Source organism: Plecotus auritus (genome assembly GCF_963455305.1).
Source record: "Plecotus auritus genome assembly, chromosome: 5".
Classification (NCBI taxonomy): domain Eukaryota; kingdom Metazoa; phylum Chordata; class Mammalia; order Chiroptera; family Vespertilionidae; genus Plecotus; species Plecotus auritus.
In genome coordinates this window covers 127,133,964-127,159,909 of record NC_137776.1, presented here as the reverse complement: position 1 = coordinate 127,159,909, position 25,946 = coordinate 127,133,964, and the positions used below count along the sequence as shown (strand labels likewise).

Sequence of the window (25,946 nt, the reverse complement as noted above, 5' to 3'; positions counted from 1 at the left end):
TGGGACAATTTTCAACGTGGATTTTTTTTTTAATGACTTTACTTTTCCAGCATTACATTCTGCCTTAGGAGCTACGTCTGAAGATCGTCAAATGAACAGGTCTCCACAAAATGAACGTGTTCTCAAAGTCCTTCACTTTCACCACGACCAGCTAACTGGTGTTAAGTTAAAGACTACCTTTGTGGTGTGGTCACTGTAAACCGCAAAGTGCAGATCAAGAAGGACCAGAGTTTTAGATCCTCAAATTAAGCAAAGGAATGGATCCCCCGACCACAACCTCCGCCTGGCTTCGTCGCCGGGCCACAGCCTGCAGCGAAGTCCAAAGGTACCCACGAGGACTCCTGCTAGAGTCCCCTCGTCCAAGTTCACTGGTAGTTGATAAAGGCTGACTCCCTCCTAACGCTCCTCTAAAGCCGAGTCTGCCTCAGTGCGCGCGAGCAAGAACCAGAGGGGTGGCGGGCACCTCGAGCAGAGGCGCCGCACCGCAGCACGCACTCAGGGGGCCGCGCAGGGACTAGCTCTCGTGGGCCCGGGCCCTGCCCACCCTCGGCGGCCTCGCCCTGGCAGCACGCGGGCGCCCGCTCTCCGTGCCCGGAGCGCCGGGCTGAGCGCGCGCGGTGGCCGTGGGCTAGAGGCCGCGCGCCGGCTCCCACGCCGCCCGGTAAAATCCCGTCACAACTCCCGGCCACTTTTTCGAGGGACGGGGGTTGCGGAGGTTAACTAAAAAAGCCTTTAACTGTCTGCAGAGGAGAGCAACAAAACAAAACAAAGGCATTTCGGGCTAAAGAGAAACCCACAAGAGCGATCAAGACGTGTACCTGAGTGAGACAGATGGGAGAATACATCATGACTTCGCCTTAAAAACACACTTTCCAGGAGATGCCCAAGAAAATCTTCGAGAAGCAAGAATTTCATCTATTCATTTTACAGTCATCTGAGCCCCGCGATGCGATCAATCAGGACGGGGTCGCTGGATCACCGCAACTTCACAACAAACCCAGTCCTCCTTAAATAGCCAAAGATTCAAGTTCACTCGGCGTGCTAGATTTCCCGGGGTGAAATCCAATCTACACTTTTAGACCTTGCAGTCCGAGCGCGCCGGCCGTGCTCTCCCAGGCCGCCGCCGCCGCCGCCGCTGCCGCTGCCGGTGTTGGTTGCTTTTCGCCTGGGTTTGGGGATTTGTTTTCTGTTTTGCAGTTGTTGTTGTTGTTGGGAGCTAGGAGGTGCGCAAAGGATCGGTGCGAGTTGGATTGGGGTAGTGGTTGGTGGTGAAATGCTTTTTTAAAAAAGGCGGGGTGGGGGGCGCAGGAAAGAGGGCGGGAGCAAGAGCAAAGAGAATGTGTCACCGCACTGGGAAAGTTCAAGGTTACAGCCCGGAGCACTGCCGCAGGATTCCCGAGTGGCGATTGCAGGCGAAACTTTGCCGCGAGCCGACCATGTGTGTGCGCGAGAGGGAGCGTGAGCGAGTGCGCGCGGGTGGCGGGGCGCGCGCGGGAGAGGGCCGGGTGGGGGCGGGGAGGGGGGGGAAGGGAGAGGCCGGGGTGAGGGAGGGGACGCGAGCACAGGTCTCCCGGGTGGAAGAAGCTCCTGACGCGCGGTCCCTGGCTGCAGCCGCCGCCGCTCGCGCCGGCTTCTTCACGCCCGCCCGGCCGCCCACCTCGCCCCGCGTCTGACCCGGCCGAGGGAGGAGGCTGCTGCTGCCGCTGCTGCCCAGAGCCCAAGGGGATCGGAACGAGCTCCTGAAAAATCCCAAACGATAAATCCCGCTCTCCTGCTCGGCTCCAAACTCCTCTCTTTTCTGCTCTGGGCTCTACTCCCCCCCTCCCTCTCTCGCTTTCTTTCCTTGCAAAACTTGGAAGTTGAAAAATTCACCGGTTCCACCCTCTGGACCCCGCTCGAGCTCTCTCCAAATCAGACTTAAGGATTGTTTTATTATTTAATTACACAATCATCGCTTTACTCCTCCTCCTGCAAACGCGCATTCCTTTTGCACCAGCCTCTCCACACCCCCGCCCCCCACCTTCCTCCTCCTCCTCCAGCTTCTCTCCCTCCCTCCCTCCCTCCCTCTCTCCCTCCCTCTCTCCCTCCCTTCTCTTCTCCTCTCTCTCTCTCTCTCTCATTTGTTAAAGGTTTCATACCAGTGCAACAAAACCATAGTTGTTTGGGGGGTTTTGTGTTTTTGTATTTTTGTTTTGTTGTTTTTTTCCAAAATAGATCTTTCCGCCCTTTTGGTTAAGTCCCGCACCCTCCCCACAACACCACACACCACACACACACACACACACACACACACACACACACACGAAAACCTCCCTGGAAGAGAAATTTCAGTGCTCGTTGCGGACTCTTTAAGCAGCGGGGATATCCGAGTGAGAGAAACACTGAGCCGGTCTGGGCCTGAGAAAGGAACGAATGGAAAATTCCCTCACACCCCGGCCGCCCGGGGGCTCAGGCTGGGGCGCCTACTCTCACACCCCTGGCGGGCGCGGTCCGGCTAACCCGCCGGCTGAGGGGAGGAGGGGGAGGCTGTGGAGGCGGGGACCTGAGCGAACTTGGGCTCAAGTAGTTGGGGCGCGCCGGCGCGTAAAGAGGCGGGGTCCGCCGGGGTCTCCCCCTCAGGGGCCCGAGCCCCAGGGCTGCTCCGGAGAAGCGGCGCTTCGCCGCCGCTTGCCGCCCTCCCTGGGGTGCCCCCTTGCACGTGGCCCAGCTCGGAGAGGGAGGACCGGACCGAGCTGCCTCCAATGCCTGCTCCCTCCTCCTCCTCCCCATCCCGCGGCCCGCTCCGCTCTCTTCCTCCTGCAGCTCCACTGGCTCACTCCCAATCCCCACCCCACCCCCCCACCCTCTAGGGCCCGGGGCGCCAGCGGAAAGCAGCTCCCTCCCCGCCGGGGTGCAGGCTGGGCGGGGCCGCGGCGCGCTCGGGGCTGCGGGGCGGGCGGGCGCGCGCGCGCGGGATGCGTGTGCCGCTAGTGCCCTGCAGAGGCGGCCGCGCCCGCTCCGCTCCGGCGCCGAGGGCCCCGCCCCCACCCAGGCCGCCGGCTGCAGCCCCCGAGTGAATGAACTTGATTTTGGGTCTTTTGAGCGTGGAGGTTTGCTTTGCACCCTTTCTACCCGCGGCACACACTCTCTGGCGCACTCGCAGACTGACGCACACCGCCCCCAAAATTCCTGTTTTCCGCAAAGGGGTGGGTGGGGAAGAGGTAGAAGCAAAGGCTGTCCAGACAATGGAGAGAAAAAGTGAGTGCCAAGAACTCCGCGTCTACCTAGCTGGGGGCTGCCGCGGAAGGCTGGGGCCCGGAATGGGGCTCGACTGCCCCAGCCCCAGGAGGGAGACCCCCACTTCCAACTGTGCTGTTGGGGTGTTTCGAGGCTCTCCCCTGAATCCCTGTTTCTCTTACCCTCTCTCACACCCTCTGGATTGTTTTTTCTCAACTTTCTCCTCGCCCGGTCTCACCCGCTTCTGCCCACGGTTCTCCCCCCCTTCTGTCCCCTCCGCGGACCTGAAGGAACCAGTGACTTTTCCTTCACCAAGTGGGAGTTATCCACATCAAGCATTTCACAACGACACATCAAGAAAAGTAGGCAGGTTCAAGTCAACCATGAAATGGTCACTTTTTAACCCCGTCCTGTCCTCATTAGGGAAATGCTCAAACACAGTCCGTTTTCAAAGAGCGCTCTTAATGAGGCGAGCTTGCCAAGTCTACCAGCTGCAGCCCCCGTAAACCAAGAGCCCAAAGAAGAAAGGCGCTGGGGGTGGGGAGTGGAGGCCAGGGAGAGGGGGCGGTGGATCTGGGAAGGCAGGTAAAGTCGGGGAAATTTCGAGAACTAACCCCGAGTTAACCCTTTAGGGCACAGCCTCCTGCTCCCCGAGGCAAATCCTCCAGTCAGCGTTCTAACGACGTTAATTTCCTTTGTGTGGGCCTTTTCTTCTTTTTGAAAAGTCAGGATAAAGTTGACAGTCTTTACAGATCAAAGGAATGAGGTGACCGCGGGGGTTAATCCAAATAAATACTCATTTATCTCTCGGAAATTTTTAGGCAATCTCATTTTAAATGTTTAAAAAATCCCCAAGCATCACTTTGTATTGTACGTTACTACATTACACTGCATCCCTTTCTCACCGACATACGGGGAGGGGGGCGTGGGGGTGGAGCGGGCAGGGAAGCTCTACTGATAATACCAGCTTTAACTACTAGAGTTTCCCTTTGAACAGATATTCAATTTAACCGGAGTTAATTTACCATAAAAGACATTCCCCATGGCATAAATGCACTCATGTCCTTGAACACACCTCTTTGAATGCCTGGACTCTTACAAAAGCCATTATTTTTCGGGGTCTCTTTAAAAAAAAATCAAGTGCCCGTCTCTTTCTTTCCCTCCCTTCTTCCCTCCCTCCTCACCACACCACCCCCAATGAAATCCTGGCACCCAGAGAGCACTCCTTTCAGCCAGAGATCCATCCAGCCGCTGTCCCCTGGCAAAAGAGGCCCAGTGCTGAGCCCTGGGCAAGTGTCTGCAGACATCGCTGCCCCTCCTCCCTGATTAGTTTCCCTTACCAACAGAAACCATTTCCTTTTGTCACCAAAACTAGGTTGCATCCAAAAGTTTCTCACAGGCTTAAAAAGGGAAAATGGACAATCGTTACACAGAAGAGCCCACAAAAGCTGCAGCAACACACGAGGGGTAAAGGAGCAGCCACAGACACAGGTAAGACCCCAGAGAAGTGAAGACAGTCTGGGGCCTCCCAGGCCTATCACTTAGGGGTTCAAATCTCTTTCAGGTGCTCCATGTCTGTAGGGCACTTAAGGTTAGATACAATTTTGATGGGCACAGGGGATGCTTGAGTTGGGTTTTGATTTGCTTCCAAGAAAGAGGAAAATGAGAAAGGAGTAATTTTGATGTGGGGAAAAACCAGGAGGGGAGAGGAAGAATAGGCAAAAGAGACTGCCTGGAAGGGCTCATGGGGTTGGGTGCTCAATTTATGTGACTTTGACTGTCCTCTCATAGGCAGGATGGCTGACCCATAGGCAGGATGGCTGACATCCCCCAAAACACTGCTTCTGGTCCAGTCAATGCCAAGGTCACTGCAGGCCTTCCCAGGATGAACTCTAAGAGAGCCCTTTGTAAAGAGGGACTGGTGTGTTTGCCTGTGGGGGACATCTGGCTTCTCTCAGCACAACACTTGTCCTCCACTATCTTTGGTTTGAGAAATACCAATCTTTTAAATCCCTAGGAGAACAGTAGAGAAGAGGAAGTGAGAAAGTATTTACATTTTATCTACTTTCCTTTTTTCCTTGTCTGTCTGTGCCCTGGTGTTAGGAGTGGTTTTAAAGTATCTCTGAAAAGCTTCTGATACTATAAAAATGGGTCAGATATTTCTGAGACTTTGGTACTTACCTCTCCTAAATTCTTTCTTCTCTCTCTCCCACACTGAAAGAGTTAGAGACAGGCCAATTTCATTCACCTCATACGCTGGCTTGAAGAGCTAGAAAGTGAAAAGTTCCTGCAGCAACAGGAAAATCTTCTATTTCAGAATTCCTAAAGATTTCCTCCATAGATCATCTATTACCTGCAACCTTATAGGGGAAAAAAGTTTCTTTTCTGACAGGTAGTTTATTGATTCCGAGAAGGAATGCCTGTGCTTCAGGTGACTGGATTTTTCAAAACTCAGTTGTATAATTGCAAAAAATGAAGCAATGTTTACCCCATTGGAGCCTTTCGCTGACCTCCAGAGAGGAACTTGACATCTCAAGTATCTCCTAATATTGATTTTCTGTTAGCCTTCTCCTTTCTAAAGAAACTCAGTGACAGGTTGCAAATCCTAGGCAGTTTAGGGAAAAGTTTCTTGGAGCTTAACAAAGCTGTCATTTTCAGTACACCGGATGACTTTCTTTTTTTTTTTTTTTTAGCTCTTGCCTGTGATTTGAGGGGAGGCTCAACAATTCCACACACCCTGGCTTCATTGCCAATATCAATATTTTAAAACTAAATACAAAAGAGACAGATGACCTCCTGACCCCAGGAAATAGGCCTGCAAAACTGCAAGTATCCACTACACCATGCCCAGGAACCTTTCCTTCTTCCAAATGAACCACAAAAAAGCATGTGTAGCTTGGAAAACACAGTTTTATATCCACAAGCAGGAACACCAAAAATCCTCTCAAAAAACACATATATAAACAACCAACAAGTACTGACATTGCCTGTACTTGATGGGAATTGCAAAATCATGCCCAGCTCTTTCAGCCTTTAAACTACTACTGTCAAATTAGGATAGCAATTTTTCCCTACTAGAAAATTCACAACCAGTTACCTTCCCACCCCAACCCCACCCCACCCCCAGGGCTTTGCCTTTTACTGAAATGAATAAATAACCATAGACTTCTTTTTCCTCCTCTGGGGGCTGTTTGGTGTCCCCTGAGAACAAAACTAAATGAGAAAAAATGACGCTGTTAATAATGTCATTGCTGAAATGCCTGTACTCAATTGTTTAAAAAAAAAAAAAGTGTCCCACTAAGTGTGCCTACATTTCAGGCACACGTACAAGCTATGACTGAATCTGAGCACCGACTGGGCCCTATTCCTCCATGAAGGTTAGACAGTTTCCACTTCTCCACAGAGAGGAGGCCAGTTCATCAACAGATTCCCAACTGCTGAAGACATCTGCTCCCAGGATTACAAAGTCAGCAGTTAGTTGCCCTGTAACTTTTGCATGATTTATTTTAAACTTTGAAAACCATGGTAATAATTGCCTTGTTTCGCTCACCATAGTTCAAAAGTTACATGCACTCTCACACACAACCTCTGCTCTGCTGATACTGAGTCGTAGTTATTGTCCTTTTTCAAAAGAGCTGAACGGTAAAGTAAAACTTACTGTCATTTTATTTCTGCGTGTAAACTGAACCCAGATACATATGCCTTTGTGACATGGAAACAGATCAGTTTTAAAGAGATGTTCAGAATGTTTTAACCAAGATGGCCAAGTAGCCATATTCTATATTAGGTATAGAAAGTCCACTGCAAATCAACTCAAACTTTCTGCATCCCTTTCTCAAATTCTTCCCTTCAAAACTGCCATTCTAACAATGAATAACAACATAATTGTGCATTTTAACTTTCAAATTAAAATTTAGTAAACACTTGCATCATTACAAAGAGAAAAGACCAAAAAAAGAGCCCATACACATTTTTTACAGTGAACTGTATCCCTGAAATGTGTCTGAAATATTTTAACACAAGTTAATAAATATCAAAGCAATAAAATTGTCAAACTGTGTGATGTCACAAACTCCAAAAGCAAAGTTACAGATGTTTGTGACATCACATTCACTCATAATTATGCTGCTGCTCAGTCTGACCATATTAAAATGAAATGGATGCCTATGTCTGCTAAAGAATAAAAAGAAATTTATTTTGGACATCAAACAATGAAACTGTCACCATTTATTGTATGAAACACTCAGCTAATCAATTTCCTATTAAAACAGCTTTCAACAATACTTAGCTTTTTTAAAATTCATCGGAGCCAGTAAAAACCTTTTTCCAGTGCACAAGAATGCAGTCCCAACCACGAAGGATAATTACCTTCTAAATACTTTTATTGCCCAAGCACTTTTCCTGTGCTCCCCATCAGTTAAGCAGGAATCTGCAGTATATTGTATCAGTGAGTTGGAGTGCTTGACCTTTGCCCACGTATGATTTAATAGGGACTTTTCAGCGCCTGAGCTTTCTCCATCTCTCATACCATTAAATGAAAACATCAAACCTCAAATGTAAAACTGGAAACCACAACGTTTTGTGTTTCACAACTCTTTGCAGTTTCTCTTTAGGCTGCTTAAAGGTCAGCTTCTGCCTCTCACAGTGCTCTCCCCCATGCAGCAAATATACTCCAAAGTCACACTTACTCTGATTTTGATTAAATCTTGAACTCTCCAGTCAGATACACACATGCACCCTGCTTATTTACACGTGCATTCTTTTCTAACCACATAAGCATGCATGTATGACTTTCTGGATTTATTCTACTATAGGGCTGATTTAAATGTCTGTTCAAGTCTGGGTTCAAAAGTTAACTTTTTCCTGCCTGTTGGAAAGTTAAAATTACAAAGTAGAGTGCTACAAGATCTGTTCAAAGAAAGTTAGAGTTAATCTTGTGTATTTTGGCGCCCTTTCCCTGCCAGCTACTGTACTTAGTGGGGAGGAGGAGGGAACTTGGAGATCTAGTCTGTCCTGTCTCAAGTTCAATGGCAGTTCTTCTAACCCAGGAGAAGATGGCCATGTTCACAGCCCTAATAATAATTCCAATCACGCCACTTCGGCATTTTGTGTCAAAGTCGAAACTGGCTTCCCCACCCCCTTCAACCTAAAAGCTGCCAAGTCCTCACACACTCTGCATTCAACCACAACTTAATGGATGGGATATTGTGCATTAAAATGTGTCCAGACGTACTGGCGAAGAGAGGACAAGGGAGACACACACACACACACACACACACACACACACACACTTAGCAGGGGAAAAAATCCTACAGCAGAAACAGCAGGGCAGGAGGGGAAAAAAAAGTTTTACTAGGAGCGGGAAGAAATCCATCATAATCTTTTGTTTTTCTAAGTGGGGGGGGGGAGGAGGAAGAGGGATAACAATTCAATCCTGCTTTGCAATGAAATTGATTTTAAAAAACTCCACTGCACCAATCAGAGCTAAATAATACTTCCCTCACTTAAAAATGCACTTTTAAATGAGAATATACAACAAAACTGTGCATATTCATCTTAAAATGAAGAAAAGAAGGCTGCAAAAAGAGAGAATGGGCTACAAGGTACCAATGAAGTATCATCTGTACAGTAACTTTTTTCCAAAATTGGGGGAGGGGAAAGTAGGAAGTTGAAGCAGGAAAAATGCTACATTTCAGTTTGGACTCATAACGTTATCCATTGATTCCCTCCATAAAAGTATTATACATAATACTAAAATTGCCAAAGCTAAAAAATTGCATTAGGTTTGGAAATCCAGTACTATGGCTCAGCCTGGAAAGCAAAATAACATTTAGGTAAAACAATTTACAAAACATAAGCAGGAAAAAATATCTGTGTCTGAGGTGGAAGAGGCTGCAAGGGACGGACAAGACAAGTAAATAAAACCCATCATTTCAAAGTCACATACCATCGCACTGTATTGCATTAAACAAGAGATCTTGAATCTGTGACAGAGCCCTGGGCCGCTGACTTCATGTGTCTCAGGTACAGTTTTGTGGATTTTCTCAAGGGTTGTTTTGGTGTCGCTTTTTGTGTTTAGTTAAAAACAACAAAAAAAAGGCAATCCAGGAGTAGTCTTATTTTTTAATTACTGTTTCTGTAATGCCACAATTCTTGACCCCAGAAGAAAAGGCGGTAAAAGTCAAATCTTAAACGCAGGCAGTCCCTCAGTCTGGATATCCAGTTTTCTTTCCTCTCCTTTGCTGCAGACTGTTTCTCCTGGTGGACTTGAAAGCCGTCCAGAGTGTGTGTGCGTGTGCATGTGCGTGCGTGTGTGTGTGTGTGTGTGTGTGTGTGTGTGTGTGCGTGCGCGCGCGCGCGTCGCGGGTTTTTATTGTTGTGTTAGGAAGACTGTTCTAAGGGGTGGGAGCTGCCTCTCCACCCGCGCTCCGGGCGCTGGGCAGTGGCCACCGGCGCACCCGTGGGGCTGCGCGCTCGCCCTTCCCCGCCTTCGGATTGGCCTGGTGCGCGCGGGGCAGCCCCGGAACCGCCACCACCCGCGCCCCTGTCCGCGCTCAGCCCGCCGCCGCCTCCCCAGCGTTTTCTCTTTCTCCCGCTCGCCGCCCGCCCGGCCCCGCCCCGCCCTGGCCCGCCCGGGCGCGGGAAGCGCGGCTCTTCGCTTCCGCCTGGCGGCGGGAAGGAAACCGAAAGGAGGAGCCGGGGGCGGGCGCGGCGATGCATATTCATCAGGGCGCCCGCGGCGGCGGAGGCGGGAGCGGTCCGAGTGGGTGTGGCGGCCGGCGCGGCGCCCCCGCGAGTGGTGGGGCTGCTCTTTGTGCCGCTGGGTGGGGCCGGAGCGCGCGAGGGCGGGTGCGGTCCCCCATTGTGCTCCGGGTCCGGGGACTCCCGGGGAGCGGGGAGCGGGGAGCGGGGAGCGGCGCCCCGCAGCCGCGCACGACTCTTCGCGAAAGAACAGCGTGATTACAGAACTGGTGTGACTGCCCTACTTCCCGCCACGTTGCTTGGTCAACTTCGCAAGGCCGCGTTCGTTTCCGCGTAGAAGGACTTCTAAAATGTCCCTCGCTGACTGGCGTGACGATGACAGCAAAACTACCCGAGAGAGCACTTTTTATTTCCATTTATGTACATTAATGGGAACGTGGGTAATTTAAGAGTAGGGGGGAGAAATAACCAGCACCAAAGAGACATACAACCTTTGGGTCCCCAGAAGTAAACACTCTAGGTGAGATTTGATAGTGAGTTAATGCTCATAAATAAAGCAGGTTTGATGAGTATTTTTAAAAGTTATATACATGTACTTTTCAGTTTTCAAATGATTTATTTTTAAGCATCTGTAGTGCGGTAAAATAATGCCTGTTATCACTACGTTGTGATACAATTCTGATTTTAAATTGAAATATTAAAAGTAAAAATATAACAGGAGCCTTAAATTTACATAGTACTAACCCACATGGGTTTGGAAAATATTTTATTACAGAGATCCTGACTGTTACGTAATTGCACAACAGACAACAATAGCTTCAAATATCCTCTAAAAACCCTGTTCAATTATGTGATTACCAGTGGGAATGGAATAACTCCCAATGAATTGTTCTTATCACTCTACTGAATGTGAGCATGTCAGTATTTTAATCCCAATCGTGTTTACCTTAAAGTCCAAAAGAATTTAAACAACATTGTTCAGGGTCTTAGTTCCTACAATGCATATTTTAAACAAAATAGACATTTTTGGCTTTATAACAACAACAAAAATGGTTTTTCTTCCCCTGCACATATATATACACATCATAGAGATGTTTTGCTGTATGTGAATAATATATCTATTTTCTGTGATAATAAATACAAAACTAAAAATTAGATTGATCCAATTTGACCTTAGAAAATGGCAAACTTAAAACTAGGTTATTAAAGTGAAGGTCCAATAATTATAGGCTGTTGCTCCTTGTGATTAAGCCCAGCAGATCCCAATTTCCCCTAAAAACACACACACACACACACACACAAAAAAAAAAACAACCCTAAAAGTATATATCTATATAAGCATAGCTTTGGGAATGGAGATGAAGGATGGGGATACACACATACACACATATATGTATACATATATGTTTGCATGTATCGCCACACTCAACTATAACTTCCAAAGGAAAATTAAATTTTAACATTTATCTTGTTCCAAGTTAGTTATTTTTAACCACTCAGCTAGTGTAACTATAATTCAGTCTACCCAGGCAATCAATTCAAGTGGATAACAAACAGATCTGTTTCCATTACAGGATTTCCTAATAGTACTTTCATGGTTAAATAATCACATTTTAGTACTAAGGAAACAAAAATAAAATATTAAAATTTAAAAATATTATTTAGGTTGGGGAAGAGAGTGCTTAAATGGACAGTATTATCAAATTCTAAAACTTCTTTAAGTATGCCTCAGAAAGTCTTCTCTCTTGTAATTATCTGAAGTCCACAGCAGAGTTACCAATTCTTCCCAACATCTAGTTCATGCAAAGGAGAAATGACATTACAGAGAGATCCAGTTTTGTTTAGGAAAAATTCCAAACACAACATGGGAAAAGCAATAGGAAAGGGGAAGGGAAAGGATTTCCTGTGCTTCTAGTGATGACTAGGATGAATCTAGATTTGGTGTCACCTGTCAGAGGATTTCTTCCTAAGCATATTATTTGGTAATAGAATGTACCATTGCATGTTATGCTCAGCCTTCATAGATTATCTTTTTTTTTATTTGCATGTCATTTGTTTCTTTTGACATGTGAAGCTTACAAAAATATTTATTCCTATACAACCTCTCTTCTGTCTGTCAAATATGTACATATATCATAATTAAATGATATCCAAGGTTTATGAAACAAGAAGGCTAATTTTCAATCATGTCTTATAGAAACTGGTCTCACTAATTAGTGGTCACCCCAAAGGGTTGTTGCTCCTAAATCTTTTCATTGGCTAATGACCATGGTCTTCTAATCTACAACATCACCTGATTTTCTGGTTTTCATATTTTTTCCTGAAAATGAAAATGTAGAAATTAGGAAGTGTTTTAAAGTAGATGCTTTTTCAAAATTAAAATTATCTTAGTTAAAAGCCTTTCCTGGAATGTATTAAGGTCCAATATTTTTGTATAATAATCTTTTTAGAAATTATAACTAATCATTCATTTAAAATAAGGACTAACATACTTAGGCATTTTGGCCCTCTGACACACCTAACTAAAGTAATTCCAGTAGAAAAGCTAATTTTTTATTTATTATTATTATTATTTTTTTTTCTTTCAGTTGCAGGCACAATTCATTCCTTAGAACTTACTAGAAGATCCTCAAGTACATTGATAGTTTAGATTTTTCTGGTTCTTCTTAAAGCCAATTAACTGGTAATGCAGTTTCTGTATGTTTTCCTCAAATTAAGAATTTTTTAAAATGTACTAGCAACATCTGCATGTGTTTATCTTTGAGAATAATCACTATATAATTATTTCTAAAAGGCATGCATTGTAACAATGCTTTATGTCATAATTGAAGTAATTCCTCTACCCCATCTAAACCAGTAATTTTCAGTCATTACCCCAAAGGTGTTTATTTTATCTTATTTCTCTATTTCTCAAAAATACAGGAAGTATGTTTTATTTATATTATTTTTTATTATCAGAGTACACACTAATTTATTAGATTATTATATTTAGTCCACTGTGCCAGCTTTTGTGCAAAGTCAATGTATATAATAAAGACTCGATACTAAATAAAACATACACCAACTTTTAAAACAATTGGAAAACTATTTTTTAGAATTTAAAAAATACGTAATGTGTAAACCTGTGTAAACATTCCTATTTCATATTGCCTCTGGGAAATAGTTTTAATTATTTCTTAATAATTTAAAAATATTTAGAGAGGCTTAAGTTGGAAAATTTATCAAAGGCCAACTTTTGGCATTTTGTTGAAGTTCTAGAGATGAGAGGTGTCCCCGTACAACTTTTATTGAGGAGAGGAGAATGCACACTTAGTCTATTGTGCAAGAGGAATACCCAAGTGTAAAAACAGCCTCTGGTAACTATTTTTGTTTCTCATTGGTTATAGCAGTCTTGAGCTATAATCCTGTTATGCCTCTTCTTTAGCTATTGATTGTAAAAACAAACACAGTGTCTTTCCCACAAAACAGTTGCTTATCATACAGAATAATATCTGTAGAAAAGACTTCAAGAGGTTACCAGATAGGCCCTTGCAATAGAATCGAAACTCCACACTACCCAAGACAGGCATTTTCTAGCCATTGAGAGTATGGGTACAAAAATAAATACACACACAGTGTTCCTTCTTTCACTAGCTGCATGCTGCACCTGTGCACACATATATCTGATGACATCTGCTAATATAATAAATCTCAAGTGGTTTGTGGTGTCATCACAAACCTGAGATGGTGGTATGGCTCAGAGCCTCGCCAAGCCCAGGCTTCGGTCTTGTTAAATCTCACAGGCTAAACGGAGACAGACTCAGACTCAGACTCATTCTGTTCATGAACCAGAGGTTTTCAAGAGCAGGTTAAAGTGGTTTACCAAAAAAAGAAAGAAAAAAAAGTCTCTAGTGATGACTCAATGTGTGAAAAATCTTAGTCTCTGATGAATGGTGATAAATCAAAGATATCTCTCAGCTTTGAAAAAATCATTTTTATCTTGATATAACTTCTCAATATGAAAACTTGACCTTTCGTAGCCTAGTTATGTTTTTAAGACTCACTTTAAAAAAAAAATTTAGGAGCAATTTAATCTTCATATCTTGCTTACTCATACTTTTATATAACTTTAGAATGTCAGCTATCAAAATGCCCACAAAAATAAAACAATAGAGTTAAATGAATTTCAGCTATAATGATTAAGTTGAGCAAAGAGAAAGCAAATGTATTCTCAAAAATATTTTAGGCTATTTTATGCCATATGTAAGGTTTCTGAAACAACAGAATCACTAAGGTATTTTTTAAACCATTTTCAAAAAACAGAAGCATCTGGCAATCCTCAAATCAGTGAGGCAACAGGATGCAAAAAAAGCGCTAGACAGTCTACTGATCCTTCAATAAAATCCTGGCAAAGGATCATCTTGCCTTTTGCTCAGTGGGCCACTTTGAACAAGAAAGTGAATGGCAAGCCCACTGCATCTACATTCTGTGGTCTCCTTAGGGTCAAAGATTCTCTGGCCCAGCCAGTGTGGCTCAGTTGGCTGGCTAAGCACAGTCCCATACACCCAGAAGTGGCAGTTGGATTTCTAATCAGGGCACATGCCTACTCAATAGGGAGCGTGCAGGAGGCAGCTGATCAGTGTTTCTCTCTCGTGGATGTTTCTATCTCCCTCTCCCTTCCTCTCTCTGAAATCAATAAAAACATATTAAAAAAAATAAAAAGATTCCACCCTAACCGGTTTGGCTTAGTAGATAGAGCATCGGCTTGCGGACTGAAAGGTCCCAGGTTCGATTCCGGTCAAGGGCATGTACCTTGGTTGCGGGCACATCCCCAGTAGGAGGTGTGCAGGAGGCAGCTGATAGATGTTTCTCTCTTATCGATGTTTCTAACTCTCTATCCCTCTCCCTTCCTCTCTGTAAAAATCAATAAAATATATTTAAAAAAAAATAAAAATATTCCACTGGGCCTATCTAGAACATGATGACATCATTTCAAGTTGCCTACTACTAAAGAAGATCAATAAAGAGGTTGCCTTTATTCCATAACTAAGAAAGCCTTCATACAACTCAGGGAGTAGAGGAAGAAAGCAATCCTTGTACAAACATCATCTCGTGCTTAGCATGGGCCCTGTAGGTGCTACAATGTGAGGATGGATAGATACATTTTGGAGGATTTCTGTGTTTTTGACACAAAGGCTTTCAATTCCTTTATGATCATATTCTCCTCTAAATATTTTTAGACAAGCATAAGCTTCCCATGGGGTGTCTCAAAAACCTTCAAGTAAACACGCTAAATAACAACCTCTGGTTTTCTGCCCACTTTATGGGTAGCTGATGTGGGGTTGTAGAATAAAAACAGTACTGATAGAAACCAAAGAAAAATGTAAGTAGGGACAATAAGTAAGGTGCCCTCCCCATCCTACTCCACCCTCTCAAAATAAAATAAAACCCTATAATATATTCAGAAGCCAAACTAACAAAGTTGGGAAACTTTTTATATTCTTCATGACATGGGAAGTATTTTTATAAACAACAGGGGAAACAGGGAGGAGCAGTGCTAGGTGGGAAATTTTAGGCACATAGGGTTTACCCAGCCTGCAACTAGTACAGCCTTCTTTTAGTAACCTATTGTTTAAGAATGGTTGACAAACAAATACAGAAGTCAGGGTAGAAATATAAGTTTCCTCAAGAACATACCTAATAGCACTATCTGTCTCATTTTCTCTTCATATCTGGCACCATCCTGAGCTGCCCTCCATTATTTCTTTTACCATTAAAAAAATTGTTATACAAAAGTAGAGACACTTTATATTTTTAAATATTTTTACTGATTTGGGAGAGGAAGGGAGAGGAAGAGAAAGATAGAAACATCAATGATGAGAGAGAATCACTGATTTGGTTGCCTCCTGCATGCCCCCACTGGGGATCAAGCCTACAACCCGGACATATGCCCTTGACCAGAATCGAACCCGGGACCCCTCAGTCCACAGGCGATGCTCTATCCACCGAGCCAAACCAGCCAGAGCAAAAGTAGAGACACTTTAAATGAAAAATTAACAAAATACAAACGTCCACCTACAGTCCTATTACCTGAAATTTGCATATATGCCAATCCAGTTTGCATCTATGCACATATGCTATTTGCATAGTTACATTTTTTAAATACATGTTTATTGATTTCAGAGATGAAGGGAGAGGGATAGAAACATCAATGATGAGAGAGAATCACTGATTTGGTTGCTTCCAGCATGCCCCCCACTGCGGATTGAGCCCATAACCCAGGCATGTGTCCTGACTGGGAATCGAACCCTGACCAAATGGTTCATAAGTCAATAAATATTCAACCACTGAGCCATGCTGGCCTGGCTGCATAGTTATATTTTGAGGTGGCCGAATCTCTGTTTTACCCTTTCATATTTTTCATGTTGGATTAACTGTTAACATTTAAAATTTAGGATATTTTACTAAAAAATCAAGAAATCCTGCTTCTGTTAAAAAGTGGAGGGAGACACAGGTGTTGTGTGCAGGAGCAATCAGTTGGAGCAGAGTGGCTGCAGCCCCCTTGGTCTCCACAGTTCCCATCGGTCTCTGTTGCCCTACACCAGTGGTCGGCAAACTCATTAGTCAACAGAGCCAAATATCAACAGTACAACGATTGAAATTTCTTTTGTGAGCCGAATTTTTTAAACTTAAACTTCTTCTAACGCCACTTCTTCAAAATAGACTCGCCCAGGCCGTGGTATTTTGTGGAAGAGCCACACTCAAGGGGCCAAAGAGCCGCATGTGGCTCGCGAGCCGCAGTTTGCCGACCACTGCCCTAGACTTAGTCCCATTTAGGTTACCGACTTGCTTCTTATACCCATGAGTTTACAACCCTTGATGTATTCCAAATGCTCTTCTAATAGATGAAAAACAAAAACCAGTTCAAAGAGGTAAAGTGACTTGATTAAGGCTAGAGAGCTAGTTAGTAGCAGTGCCAGCATCCTACAAGAGGCCTCCTGATTGGAAACAAGTGCTCTTTATATTAATGAGGATTTCAGAGCCTGTCAAAAGCTGGGTTCTGGGGGCCAGTATGACAGCCTCAGCAGAACCACATGCTCCCTTACAAACTGAAATGTCCCAGGTTCGCCATCCACCATCTTTTATTCTCCAGGTCAAGACTAACAGTGGATGTCCATAAGCCAGACACCTGAATCCCCATAAATCCTGGCCCTCTGCACAGTGACTCTTCCTCTTTCTCTCACTGAAAACAAAATACCAGAATGCAAGTGTGGGAAGATGATGACTTTATGGAGATAACATCAAATCCGCTCTAGTAGATAAAGGAGCTACCTAAATAAAAAGTTAAATGCTTTATAATATTCCCATCAGACATATCTTCTAGAGATGTGATGACATGCCAAATACCCTAGCAGACAACCACTATCCTAGAAAATATAAAACTCCCATATCTGTACAGAGACTGTATTTCCTGAACGTTAAATCAGGACGCATGGTGCAACCAAGAACTTCTTTTTAATGAATTTAAGATTTTGGAAAGTTTTACAAAAGTTTAAAAAAATAAATCATTGTTACCTATTGTTAAAGAAATGGGCTTTATAAAAAAGAATAAAAATATCTACTGTCTAAGAAAGCCTGACCTCTATATCCATGGGGGCAATTCTTAGAATTTGTTCAGAAAGTGGGACTTGATGACAGTCACGGCCATGTAGTCCAGGCCATTAAGAGTCCTGTACAGTTTGCACGTGCTTATAGTTTTGTTTCTCAGACAAGACACCCACCCTCTAGGTTCTAGTCCCAAGTGGAGGAGGACCTGAGAACACACATGCAACATCACAGAGTCGACACAGTAAATAATTGAGAAGCTCATACATTATGTAGGGGTTGAGTCTACAGTTACTCTCTTGGCATGCATGGAAGTGGTCCATGTCCATCAGTCTCTGGGCTCATTCACCAGAAGGTCTGAATGGCCCTTATTCTGGCCAAAGCACCATCTTAGTTGAGCAGCGTGGGCACTCTATTCCACATTTAGGAGGCCAGACCCTCTGCTGGATTTCCCCAATGGTGCAAATACACAGGCTCCTTCCCGAGCATTTTTACAAAATTGATCTTTATTGTTGGAAGTATTACAGAAGAGCATTTCAAATCACTACCCACAAGCTGGATCTTCTTTACTGTGACCCTTGCTTGCACCTCAGTTAAGCAAGGCCTCCCTGGGGCAGTAGTTTCTCCAACCTTAGACTAGGATGAGTGTCATAACAAGAGATAATAATTACCAGGTACTGAGGTCTAACTATGGCGCTGCTATGTGCTCAGTATATCACATATATTATCTCAGCCCTTTCAAAGATGAGGAGCCTGAGGCTCAGAGAGATTAGGTTACCAGCAGAAGGTCACAGAGCTTCTCATCCAGACCTTTTATTCTAATTCCAAAGCCCATGGCCATAACAGACCTGTACCTGCAGCAAAGACTTAGTAATGCTGTAACCACCTAGATGAGTGTGCCCCTTCACAGGAGTTGCCTGGGGAGATTTTTCAAATATTCCTTAAAGCATTTTTATCGCTCTTCTTTTGAAATTTCCTTTAGAACCCCAGGCACATTCTTTTAAACATTATCAATGGGATAGATCTTTCTCCTTTGAATGTGGATTTGAGTTTTGGATATAGCCCTGATTCATTCAATACCCCGTGGTGATTAAAGAACTTATCAAGCTGGGTAAACCAGTTTGGGTCAAAAGCAAGGCATGACAGAATGTAACAGGATTGTTTTCATTCTCCAGTATGTTCTAAGGTAATAGAATAGAGACTTCAAAATTTTTTATTTATTGATTTTAGAAAGAAAGGAAGGGAGAGAGAGAGAAACATAAATCTGTTGTTTTACTTTGGCATTCAGTGGTTGATTCTTGTATGTGCCCTGACCTGGGCTCAAACCTTCAACCTGGGTGTATTGGGATGATGCTCTAACCAACCGAGCTACTGGGCTAGAGCCCAGTAGACTGTAGACTTGGGCTCAGAGGCACCAGGATTTGGGGTTCAATTCTTGACTTAGCCACCCAAATGCGATGTGATTCAGCATGGCATGGAATAATTCTGAGCCAAGGTTTCCTTACCTTCAAAAAGAGTGTGAGAAAAAAAATGCCTGTGTCAGTGTTGTTGTTTGGGGATCAAAAATATCATACATTAAAATATGTAGGAATGTGTCTGAAATGTAGACCTTTCTCAATAAATATTTCTCCTGAATCTGACTGTCAGATTATTTGTCTCTGTCCTTGTCCTGCAAATATGGTCAGAGATGACTAACAAGAGTTAATGTGGTCTGTGACAATGACCAGAGCCTGAGGCCCCTCGGAGTGCTACTGGGCCTAGCATGAAGCATTTATTTCCCATTCTAGTTTAAAAACCCAAGGGATTGTTCCTAGTTCCCTGATGCTAAGCAAGATGAATTTATTTTTTTAAATATATTTCTTTATTGATTTCAGAGAGGAAGGGAGAAGGAGAGAGAGATAGAAACATCAATGATGAGAGAGAATCATTGATTGGCTGCCTCCTGCATGCCCCCTACTAGGGATCGAGCCCGCAACCCAGGCATGTACCCTTGGCCGGAATCAAACCTGGGACCCTTCAGTCCGCAGACTAATGTTCTGTCCACTGAGCCAAGCCAGCTAGAGCAGCAAGATGAATTAAAAGGAGACTGCAGTACAGTTTGAAATTTTAGGAAGGTAGTTTAGATCTTAAGTTTATTTCCTACCTCTCTAGAAAGGTAGGAAATACAATAGTATCTTAAGCAAGTGTCTCTTCCCAAACACTTAAGGAGCACCTGCCCTGTGGCAGGTCCTGGCTCAAGGTAAGACAAGAGACACTGCTCCTGTCCTCAGTAACAGTTCCAAAGGGCTGGCTTATGACAGGCATGGAATGATGCTACCCAAATGATAAGAATTGAGAACACCTCAGAACCCATTGACACAAAGAGTGTCATTCATATACTGAATAAGATAGAACTCTTCAGGCAACTAATGAGTACCTGCTATGTCCAGGAAATATATAGTGTGAACAAAACAAACAATATTCTAGCATAGAGGAGGACAGAGACCTGGAATGGGGAGGGAGGAGCAGAGAATATAGGGAGAGCTCACAGAGACATGCAGTGTTTGGGTGGTGCTGTTCTGAGTTCATATGCCTGCTAGGCTTCTCTGTGAGGTCAGAAGGGTGATCTGAGAATTCTAGAAACCTTGCAGCAAGATGTTTATCGAAAGAAGGAAAAGAAGAGTATGCAAAAATTTTTGCAACATACAGTGAATCAGGGATATCTATCAGGGACAAGGGACAAGGGCAGCCTCCAAGGGCAGCTTTAGAGCTTTGGCAACTGATCTAAAACCACTCTGCTCTCTCCTTTGCAGCGACCTGCAAGCTTGCATGCCGTGAGTGGTGTTTTCCCTTTCAAGCCAACTTATGTTCCTTTTCATGTTATAACACTTATTGTGTATCTTAACTCATTCATCTTCTTAACCATCCTATAATACAGGCACCATATTGTTTCCATTCTACAGATGGGAAACTAGGGTTCAGAGGGAGTAAATAACTTACCCAAAGTCAATAGCTCCCATGTGTCAGAGGCAGGATTTGAACCTACACAGTGTGGTTCTACTAGACCCTTGGCCACTAAACAACAACTTTATGCAAACATATTCTTCTCCCCTTTCTGCCCCAAACGTAGAGTGGCTTTGCCCAAACTTGAAATCTCTGATCCTTTCTACAGGGCTCATTCTAAGCCCCAAAACTTCCTAACAAGGAGCCATAAGTATGGGCAACCTTGTCACCACTACAGAGTGACACTAAAGACCAGTCAGGACTTAGTCACTGAGCAGAAAAGTGGCCCCTCAGCAGCCTTGGCCTATATCTTTGGATCCCTAGAGAATGAAACCTAAGTGACTTCCCCCATCTCTCTTCCCGTGCTTTAAAAAATAAATTGTCCATTCATGCAATGGAACATTACATAGCAGTAAAAAGAACAAACTTCTCTATATCATGCATGTAGAAAAGTGCACGTCATTAGTATATAGTTACATGAACTATCTATGTCACCACCATCATATTAGAAAATGGAAAATTACTGGCAATCCAGAGACCACATGCTACTTTTTGCCAATTACTACCCCCATAATCCTTCCCAAAGATAACCACTATGCTGATTTTTAACCATGTAAACGGATAGTGTCTGTTTTTGAACTTTATATATAAAGGAAAGCATGATATTTATTCTTTTATGTCTGAACTGTTTTGTTCAACATTCCATTGAGTTCCTGCTGTTGCAGATAAAGTTTCATGGTGTGTTTTTTTGTTGTGTGTGTGTGTGTGTGTGTGTGTGTGTGTGTTTTTCCACTTTGCAGTATGGAATTCTATTGTGCATGTACGAAAAATCTATTGTATACCTGACAACCACTGGGTTGTTTCCAGTTTGAAGCCAGTACAAATAATGGAGACATGAGTATTTTTCTGTTGTACATATGTATGCATTCTCTTGGGCATAAGCTAGGAGTAGAATTTCTGGATTATGAAGTAGTCTATAATAAATTTTAGTAGTTAATGCCAAATAGATTTCCAAACTGAGTGTACTGATTTATATTCCTACCAGCAGTGTATGTGACTTCTGGTGATTCACATCTTTAATAGTACTTTGCATACTAGAAACTGGTCTTTTTCTTTCTAATAACTGTAGTATAGTAATATCTCAGTGGTAATTTTCACTTGCACTTTCCAGATGACTAATTACTTTTCATCTGTATCCTGGCCATTTGGATATCCTCTTTTGTGAAATGTCTGTTCAGATATTTTGCCCATTTATTTAGTTGGGCTCTCCTGCATTTGTTTGTTTTTCTTATTGATTTGTAGGAGTTCTTTATACATTGTGAACATGAGACCTTTCTCAGTTCTATCTCTTGCAGATTTCTCTTCCCACTTTGTGGCTTGCAATGTCACTCACTTAATGTTACAGTATTTTTTTGTGAGGTTTTTATTTTTTAAAAAACACACACTTATTAAGGAATAAATGCCATACAATAAACTGAACATATTTAAAGTGTGCAATTTGATAAGTTTTAACATATGTGTACACTTGTGAAACTGTCACCACAATCAAGATAGGAAGTATTTTAATCACCTCCAAAAGGTTTTCTGTGCCATTGGGTTAACCCGCCCCTGCCCCCGCTCTTCCCTCCCCCACCCCCCACCTCTGCTTCCAATCCCCTCTGCTTTCCCTCCCTCATTCCCCCTCCCCTACAACTACTGCTTTGCTTTCTGTCATTGTGATTTGGTTTGCATAGAATGTCATGTAAATGGAATGGCACAGCATGTATTCTTTTTTGTTTGGGTTCTTGCATTCATATTTTTGTGAATATCAATAGTTCATTTGTTGTTATTACTGCATAGTATTCCATTGTATAGTAACTTATCCATCACTTGTTGATAGGCAATTAATTGTTTCTAGTTTGGGGCTATTATGAATAAAGATTTATGAATATTTTGTGTGTAAGCCTTTGTACAGACATAAGCTTTCAGTCCTCACCATTAAATACCTAGGAATGTAGAATCTCAGAGGGAAGATGGGGGAGGGTGGGTGGGCAGGAAGAGATCAACCAAAGAATTTGTATGCATATATGCATCACCCATGGACACAGACAATAGGGTGGTGAAAGCCTGGGGTAGGGGGTGGAGGTGGGCTAGAAAAAGTCAATGGGGGGAAATAGAGGGAACTTATGTAATATGATAAAGATTTTTTTAAAATAAATAAATAAATAAATAGGAATGGAATTTCTGGGCATATGTTAGGTATCTCTTGAAAGGTTAGGTACCTCTTTTTAAGGAACTGTCAATTGTTATCCAAAGTGACAGTACCATTTTACAATTCTATCAGCAATGTATGAGAGTTCCAGTTCCTCCACATCCTCATAACCCAGTATGATCAAGTCTTTTCTTTTTACCTATTCTTAAGGTAGCTGGTGCATTCCATTATCATTTTAACTTTTTTTTTTGCCTAATGACTCATGGTGTTCAGCATCTTTTTATGTGCATATTTGCCATTCTTATATCTTCTCTACTAAAGTTAAAGTATCTTTAAATCTTTTGCCAATAGGGCTTTTTTGTATATTGTAGATGTAAGTCCTTTATCAAATATTTGATTTAAAATATTTTCTCCCAGACAGTGGTGTTTCTTTTCTTTCTCTTTACTGTTTTTTATAGAATAGAATTTTTAAATGTTGATGAAGTTATGGATCATGCTTTTGGTTGGATATTTAATTTTGCCTCGCCCAGCTGGTGTGGCTCAGTGGTTCAGTACTGACCTATAAACCAGGAGGTCATGTTTCAATTCTCAGTCAAGGCACATGCTGGGGTTGCAGGCTTGATCTCCAGTAGGTGGTGTGCAGAAAACAGCTGATTCATGATTCTCTCTTATCAATGATGTTTCTATCTCTCTCTCCCTTTCCCTTCCTCTCTGAAATCAATAAAAACATATTTAAAATAAAAGAAATTTTGCCTAATCCAACATCACAAAGATTTTTCTCCTATTTTGTTTGGTGTTTTTATAGTTATACTAGGGGCCCAGTGTATGAATTCTTGCACCTTGAAAGGAACTGTGGGCTGTGAGGCTGCGGTGGGCATGGGCTGGTCTCGGCCCATCCTCCACATCCCCACCCTGCCCCTCCCGCCGCAGCCTGGCCCGCTTGCACCTGCTGACGTCGCCGAGTGATGGGGGCCAGTGCCAGCAGGGGGTGCAAGCGGGGCTGGCGCCATCAGTGGGTGCGCTCAGCAGCTTCTGCCCCTATTACCCCTTGGGAGCAGGGGGAGGTGGAGAAGCCCTCAGGGTGATCAGGGCCGGCAGCCAATGCTTGCACCCGCTGATGGCCCTGAGCAATCGGGGCTGGCACCGGACGCCCACAGCGGGTGTGAGCGGCGGCTCTGGTGCTGGCAACAGGTGCAAGTGCCCTGTGGGACTGCGGCGCGTGGGAGCAAAGAATTTTTAGTAACCACCAGAGGCTTGCCCCAATGACAGCGACCAGCACCCCGCCTTGGTCTGGCACCTCCGCTCACCTGCTCCACCATCCCACTGTGGCCGATGCCCACCATGTTCCACACTCTACCTGCTGCCAATGCCCACCACTTTCCACACGCACCCCCTGGTGGTCAGTGCATGACCTGTTGTTCAGTTGTTCTGCCGTTCAGTCTATTTGCATATTAGGTTTTTGTATATATTGATGGCTTACATGAGGTCTATGATCTATTTTGATGTAAATTTTGTATATGGTGTAAAGTATAGATTGGAATTTATTTTTTTCATATGGATATCCAATTGTTGTAGTACCATTTGTAGAAAAGACTGTCTTTTCTCTACTGAATTGCCTTTATAATGTTGTCCCTATATGTGTGGGTCTATTTCTGCATTCTATATTCAGTTCCATTAATCATTTTGCCTATCTTGATGCCAATAGCATACTGTTTTAGTGATTATAGCATTTTAATAACACGTGAAATCAAGTAGTGTTAGTTCTCTAAATTTGTTCTTTTTAATGTTGGCTTGATGAACTCTTCTGTTGTATTGTTCTTTTGATGAACTCTTCTGGTGTTTTGTTTGCTTTTTAACAAGTTTTCTTTAAGAAACCTTGATTCTGATGAGGCAGACACTCTTCCAACTTGGAGCTGGAAATAACACCTGTGGATTTTAATTCCTTCATTTATTTGGGCTTAAAAGTCATTTTAACTCCGATCTTTTATAAATTGCATGAACACCAAAGGGAGCAGGGTTGTGGTGGTATTAAGTCAAACAGTCATCAGTTATTATGGTAACTGACAACCAACTGAGAACCTGACCTTTTTGGAAAGAGTGACTGTTTTGGGGTTGGGAAGCCCAGATGGAAAATGGAAGGGAAGGGAGCCTCTAAGTTATAGTAATTCTTGCAAGTTACTAGCTATTGTGCTGGCTGTTTTGCATATAGCATCTTATTTTATCCAGGATCATTGTAATTTCCATTCTAGAAATATGGTCTAGAGCAGGGTCAGCAAACCTTTTCTGTAAAGGTCCAGAAAATTTGAGGTAGAGCCAACTTCATGGTCACGGAAATGTGCATTAGCACAGCACAAAGTGTTTAGAAAGGTTCTGCGCTTGGTTTAATAATGCTCTGCTGTCCCCATGCTGAAACTCTTGGTTGTTGTTGGTTTTTTTTTAAATAAGAGGCTCTAAAATTTAATTTTAAACTGGATATTTTGTAGCCAATCCATATTTTAGGCTCTGTGGCCAGATAGTCCCTGACACACCTACTTGACGCTGCCCATATTACACTAATGCAGTTACAGGCGATATGTGAGCAATGAGCCTAGCTCGGCCTCAATAAAACTTTACGTGTGGACATTGAAATTTGAATGTAATATTATTTTTACATGTCATGAAATAGACTTCCTTTTTTGTTTTTTATTGCCTCATTTAAAACGTAAAAGCCATTTTTAGCTCACAAGTCATACAGACACAAGCAATGGGTTCTATTTGGCCTGTGGGTAGTACATTTCTGGCCCTACCCTAAAGGAATTCTTGCCCATGTGCAACAAGTGACATGTACAGTAAGTTCACATCACAACTGTTCCTAGATGCTCCAAGCTAGACACAACCAAAAGTCCCCATAAAGGTAGAAAGGATAAAAACATTGTCATTTATTTACATACAACATATGGTTGAAAGAAAGTAGCAAGTCATAAAAGAATAAATGCAGTATGTTTTTAAGTATAAAGTTAAAAAAAATAGGCCTACATAAGTGCTAAAACTAAAATTTAAAAAATGGCCCAGCCAGCATGGCTCAGTGGTTGAGTGTTGACCTATGAACTAGGAGGTCAAGATTCAATTCCAGGTCAGAGCATATGCCCAGGTTGCTGGCTCAATCCCCAGTCAGAGGTATGAAGGATGCAGCCAATCAATGATTCTCTCTTATCATTGATGTTTCTATCTCTCTCTCCCTCTCCCTTCCTCTCTGAAATCAATAAGAATATATTTAAAATAATAGAATAGA

At 43.2% G+C, this 25,946-nt stretch overlaps 1 protein-coding gene across 11 annotated transcripts in view; it reads right to left on the bottom strand.

Moving 5' to 3' along the window:
- Positions 1-25,946, bottom strand: part of NFIB (nuclear factor I B) — a 443,907-nt gene that overhangs the window by 228,327 nt on the left and 189,634 nt on the right. For 4 of the 11 annotated variants that reach the window (XM_080668005.1, XM_080668006.1, XM_080668008.1 and 1 more), the window contains exon 1: positions 819-1,913. The exons of 4 other annotated variants lie outside the window; for them this stretch is intronic. In XM_080668005.1, coding sequence (XP_080524131.1) covers positions 819-848 — 30 coding nt within the window. In that variant the 5' untranslated portion in view covers positions 849-1,913. Of the gene's footprint in view, positions 1-818; positions 1,914-9,163; positions 9,661-25,946 lie in introns of those variants that run through there. 3 more of the 11 variants (XM_080668011.1, XM_080668002.1, XM_080668000.1) reach the window with 3 other exon arrangements.